Here is a 6,000-nt window from a genome sequence, read left to right as displayed (position 1 = left end):
TGGCCCGGATGTCGTCCAAAATATTCGGGCCCGAAGGCTGACTCTTTCTGCCGAAAAGTGGCTTCGAGGCGGGAGCCCATGCGAGACACGTCAGCACAGCTCCGTGGATTCGGTGTCTGGAAAGCGGACAGCGGAATAACAATTTTGAATTCCGCGGTTATGTGTTAGTTCCTGAACAATTGCTTTACGCTTTATTCTAGAGTTTACATGTTAGGTGCTGCCATCTGAGGAATTTTGTGTCGTTCGCTTGTTTGCAGCATGCGTGCAGCACGCACGCACGTACTACTAACAAGTACGCCCGTATGCGCTCGCGAGCAGCGAAGGCTGTTGGCAATGGAAGAATTATTGCATAGAAAATACGTCTCAGTAGGCTAAATGCGGGGCGAAAGCACTGCACAACATAAAATGCATGATACAGATAAACGTGAGCTGTTGAATGTACAAAAACGGGGGAATCCCATTCAACGCAACATTACGGAACGGAAAAAAAAACAAAGGTGTAAATAGAGCGGCGGCGCGTGAGAGAGAGAGAGAAGGCGCAAAGGGCGAAGCCCACTACGGGTGCAAGGAGCGTTGCCGCGGCGTCGTTTTCCTCCCGTCCGAGGCGGTCCGATCGCGCACCAGCCCTCGGGAATGCGGCGGTTACTGGTCGGGGTTGTCTCCGTGGCTGCCTTGACGTGAGGAGCGGGCCGACAGCCATGGTTCTGGTAAGCGTTGAGCAGCGTCGCGCAGCAACCTGTTGACGCGCGCAGGCCTGGCGGTCTGTCGTCGCTCGTGCTCCACTTTGACATGTTCCCGCGAGAAACCGTGCCTGTGGCTTTCCGTGCTCTGCGCACAGCACTGATCGCATTGCGATCGAGTAGCGGTGCTGCTACGCGCCTGAGCCCGTAGCGATCAATCACGTCCGCATTTCGTATTCTCGCTAGACCACGCACGTAGTTTGAAAACATTTGGCTGGATTGTTCGTACCCGGAACAGGCATCTCGCGTGCCGCGAGCGCTTGTATAATGGCGAATTCCAGCGGCCGATTCCCAGAATCGCCAGGTTGCTCCAGTTTACCGCGCGCCTTTCGTACACGTGCTTTTCGACCAATGGATCGCTGTACTCCAAGCGTGCCGTGATCCACCACCATCCACATCCACCTCGACATCCACCTGGAGTTGGATGTCGAAGTACGCCTTGAGCGCCTTTCCGTCTCAAGCTGACGCGCGCGGTTGGCTTTTCGTGACGGACCGTGTCCCTCACTCCGTCGTAGGCGCGTTTGGAGTGCTGTCGAGGCTGCTGCGTTGGCCTTCGCCTCTGCTTTGATGGTGTGCCAAATGCAGCTGTGCCCTCGGTGTGTTGGACCTTGGTCCAGGAAGTATTGGAACAACCTGTCTCACATAACAATCGGAAACGACAATCCGTTCGGCTGTCCGCATCCCGTGCTATTTCGCTGTCTAGATGAGCGTCACGGACCGTAGACTGTGGTACCTTCGAAGCGTGCGGTCGTAGGATACATGATGGTCGTTGTTTCACTTACTGGGCTATTATATTTCGAAGAAGTTGCCGCGTGAAATACAATGTAATGTGACACGTTGCTGCAATATTCGGGTTATTAGAGCAGCTGTTAATGTTTTCTTCTATCGAATCACGAAATCTGCGGGAATGCCCAGCCGCCCGAGTTCTTGTGTGGTCAACAGCTGATGTGAACGTTCCCGGTAAAGTATTGGATGTGGTGTCTGCATGGTGTGCATGTCGTGGGTTGCCCCCAAAAATGTGCACTGTACTTACTACTGTTGGTAGTTACCTTCTCATTGGGTTTTTCTCTCATTGCTAGTCACTGATAGAAAAAGGCTCGCAGTGACCTGGCTGGCAGTTAGTCGAGCTTTTAAGTTGGCACGTTGCATTGTTGAACACTGTAGTGGCATTGTGGTTAGGATTGATAGCAGCAGTTTCATGGTGTCTGTCAGGACAAGTAATGGTTGAAAAATGCACATATCGTGTCTTGTGTCTCACTTCTTGCTGCTTGAAAAATTGCGCATTTCTGTCAGTTTCACATCTAAACTTTTTCTCAAAAATGGTGATTGTATTACTTGTTTAGAACAAATTTTAAGGAAACTGTTCAACGTATGTTAGGTACCTTGCTGTTTAATATGGATGGAAAGCAATAGCTACACTTTGGTGGCTGCGAGCTTTAGCTTTACTTTCCATGACAAGTTAGTTCCTTATTTTCGAAACAATGCCGTCAGCATGCTCACATAAATTATATGTCTTGCAAATTCAACAGCCTTTGGTTGGAACATTTTATTTCATTTTGGAGGGACCTAATTTAAAGTAATCCTCTAGTTAATCTTGATTCTGTTTTCCTCATGCAATATAATACCAAAACAGTGCTTTGCCTCTTACAATTCATGCGTCTTCATTCTTTTTGTGACCTTAAACAACTCACCTGTAGCACATGCCTGTGGATAACTCAGGAAGCTGCCCATCAATGTGAAGTGGATATGACATGTGATTTTGATCGAACCTGCAAAGCAGTGCAGTGAAGTTACCTCGCTAGAGGGACACACTTGCAATGCTTAAGAGAGCTTGAAACAGTTCTTGAAACAGGGTGAGTAGCTTCACAGCCTTGAAGGCACAGAGAGCAAGAGTGTTTAAAAATAAAATGTCCCTGCCCATGTCACCATAACAGCATCTGAAAGAAAGGCTTGCAGTGACCTGGTTGGTATTGAAGTTAGCCTGTGTTTTGTTAACTTACTGCGTTCTAATTACAAAATGATGTCTTTCACTGAAAATGAAGCTTTTATAACCTAGCTAAGGCCAGTAATTGAAATGATAGTATCATTGCCACAGGCCATTTTTACGTACGAAATGCGGTGGTGTCAAGTACTTTTCCTCTTTGTGAATCTCTTTGTGAAGCTAGACGGCTCCGCTTCGCACTTCCAACTACTGATCATGGAGTGCACAATTCTCTCATTGTCATTATCAGCATCGTGGGTTCGGATTTGCTGGCAGCAAAAAATATTTCATTTTCAACTCCAAATTTTTCAGTTATAAACACATCTCTTGCTCCCAAACAAATGTCAACATAGTTGCAATAAGTTGAAAACTTGAGAATTTTGCTGAAAACAAAAATAAGATGGTTTCTCGTCAGTGTCCCTTAAAACACTTTTTCTGCGTGCGTTCGTCTCATCGCTCATGATAAGACTTGCAAGTTACAAGTAATTGATTACTTGTAATAACTTGCACTATCATTGAATTTTGTAAGGTCGAACGTTCTCGGTACTCCAGTTGTTGTTCTTTTTTTCACTAATGAATTAGTAGTAATCTGTTACGTCTTCTTTTTTCCAAAATCAAGTTGTAACCACTAGTTCAGCTTTGGGAACCTGATTTCTGACAAACAGTGGTTTAACACGGAATTCCCTCTTAAGAGCAACATTGATCCAGCTGTAGAAAACCAGCATGTTTGCAAGGATTGCTGCATATACAAGCTTGAGTGGCCTGCATTTGAGCAGCCCTGTGTGCCACGTTTCATACTTCGCATTGGGCTTTGTTCCTTCAGAGTGCAAACAGCGAAACGCGGCGTATTGCATAACTTGGAGGTAGTATTCAAAGCCTTCCTATTTAGTAACGCAGTGCATTTCCCTCCGGCGCTTTCATTGCGATACCCTTCTGCGCCACTACTGATGTGTCCACAGGAAAACATGAAAAAAATTCAAAGAAAATTTCAAAAAACATGCGCAGATGAAATCACCAATGCATGTGCGTATGTGGATGTTAGATTTGAACAAATTTTACTTGAAAAAGGCGACACAGTCATGCATGCCTAATTTCTTAAACAATGCCTGGCAGCCACGAGATGCCAAAGTTAGGAAGCACACATTCAATTCTGGCCGTCGTATACTTTTCAGTCTTTTTGCCTTGTGTTGTTTTATTCTGTTCGATACACCATGAACTTTAGGTTTCAAGGAACATGATTCAGTAGAGTGGAACAGTTCCCAAAGTCAATATTTTGAGGCATGGCTTTTGCTGCACATATGCCCTTTGCTGGAGGCATTAATGGTGTTCAGTGGCGTAATCTTTTTTGCAAGGAAAGGTTTATTTGTTGCTTTGTCAGTGAATGACAGCTGTCTCTGCCTATGGAGTTATCCTGTATGCTGTGATACCACCTTCTTCTGTCCTTCATCATACTACTACTTCCTCCCTTATTAATCTCCTATTTTTATTAAATATCTTCCCCTATCCCAGTGACAAGGGGAGAAAGTGATTCTCTAAAACCCAAAACCATGACTGGATCCAAGTGGAAAGCCATTTTGAACCACCTTATTTCCAAAACATTCAATTGAGTTCTTCCTTTTCTATTTTGATTTAGGCAGGTGTCTTCAAATGCTGAAGCTTCAGTGATTTCTATTATTTTTTCACGTATACTTTTGAGACCAGTGGGTATTGCAGTGGATTGCAGTGTGGCTGGATTGGAAGAGCATTGCATAGGTGGCATGACTGCCCTTTCTGGCACGTGGCAACAGTGTGTGTTGTAAGTTTCATTAAAACTTAATGAGCAAGAGCTCTCTAGGCATCCAGCCTATGTCTGGAATGGTAAAGTGCTTCACTCAGAGTGAGAAAAAGTTATTCTTTCAATTTCCCTCTTCATGTCTCATGGAGCATTCAGTGTTCACTTTCTGCAACATTTTTTTTCTTGAATATGTCTTCTCTCAGTCATCAACTTTTATCTTCAACTATACTCAAATGTCTTGTTCTCTGTCACGACCTCACACCTACTAGTCAGATACTTCATTTTCTCTCTCTGCCTAGTACCCATGCAACAGCTGCGCAGATACCAAAAACCTCATTTTTCTGCAGTGCCACTCTTGCTTGGGCCAAGTTAGGCCTGTGATGTGTACAAATAATAACAATAGCTTCCATTGTCTTTTGCTTCTCATTCATTTAGTTCACAGTCTTCCTTGTTGTTTTCAGTGCTTTGGATGTTAGCTGCATCATCTCTCTCGAATTGCTCCATTTGTCGCACAACCATGTGTGCTGAGAGCTAGTCCGTCAAGTTGAGTGTGGTAAGTTCGACATGCTGGCATATGTCCAAGATATGGCGAACAGGGAAAAAGTAGAAGGTGGAGAACAATGGCACTCTCGAGTGAAATGTCGAATGCTACCAAGGGCACACTTTTCGTGCATGGAAACTGTTACCAGCTGTCTTGTGACTTATTGCGTGTTGCGGTGCAGAATAGTCTGAGCTCGCTGCAAATTTTACCGCTGCCACGGACGATGCTGGCGATTCTATTCTTTTATGGACGCTGATTGCCACCCATGGCAGGAAATGCAGGTGTAAAAGGTGTGATCTGTTTTGTGATTGGCACCCTTCTGTTTCTATTTGTGTTGTCGTTTCGAATGAAACTTAAAATTTACATTAAAGGAACTGCACAAAAGTTCTTTTACCATTCAATCTACTCGCATTTTAATGAAGCATGCCAAGTTTACTGCATCAGTTTTTTTTTTCAAAAGGAACTCGCAGGCAAATGCTATGGCATGCACACAAAGAACAGTGCTGTCCAGGGATGCTTCCCTTTGGAAAATACAGTGTGGCAAGGTTAGGCATTCATTTCAGTGCTGCAACCTGACTCAGCGGTGAGAACTGCTGAGATCACAATGCGTACAGAAAGAGTGAACACGTGGATTTAGTGCAGTAGAATTGGTTTTTTGTTGTCATTTCACCAGATTGATTTTGAAGCACCCTTTTCCCGCCCTCCTGCAGCTGCCTGCCCCTGCAGCTGGTGATGGTTCTCCGGCATCAGCGGGTGGCGCCCTGAGTGTGGCAGAGTTGCGGGCGGTGGCCCTGCGCCAACAACAGCAGCTGGCCTGGCAGCAGCAGCAACTGGTGGCACGTGAACAGCGGCTACGCTTCCTCCGCCAGGCTGCTCCCCATGAGCCCCAGGAACTGAAGCTGCGGCGGCTGCGGGCACAGCTCGACCAGCAGCAGGCCGGCAATGCCAGCCTCGGTGGGTGCCT

General features: G+C 45.9%; 1 protein-coding gene across 2 annotated transcripts in view; it reads left to right on the top strand.

Moving 5' to 3' along the window:
• The first annotated feature begins 532 nt into the window (after positions 1 to 532).
• ASPP (Ankyrin-repeat, SH3-domain, and Proline-rich-region containing Protein) overlaps positions 533 to 6,000 on the top strand; it is a 73,823-nt gene continuing 68,355 nt past the window's right edge. For both annotated transcript variants that reach the window (XM_077638373.1, XM_077638372.1), the window contains exons 1-2: positions 533 to 707; positions 5,747 to 5,990. In XM_077638373.1, the coding sequence (XP_077494499.1) occupies positions 699 to 707; positions 5,747 to 5,990 (253 nt within the window). In that variant the 5' untranslated portion in view covers positions 533 to 698. The remainder of the gene's footprint in view (positions 708 to 5,746; positions 5,991 to 6,000) is intronic.

The sequence above is a fragment of the Amblyomma americanum genome, chromosome 9 (genome assembly GCF_052857255.1).
Source record: "Amblyomma americanum isolate KBUSLIRL-KWMA chromosome 9, ASM5285725v1, whole genome shotgun sequence".
NCBI lineage: Eukaryota > Metazoa > Arthropoda > Arachnida > Ixodida > Ixodidae > Amblyomma > Amblyomma americanum.
Note: the sequence above shows the minus strand (reverse complement) of the source record. Positions and strands in the feature narration are given on the sequence as shown.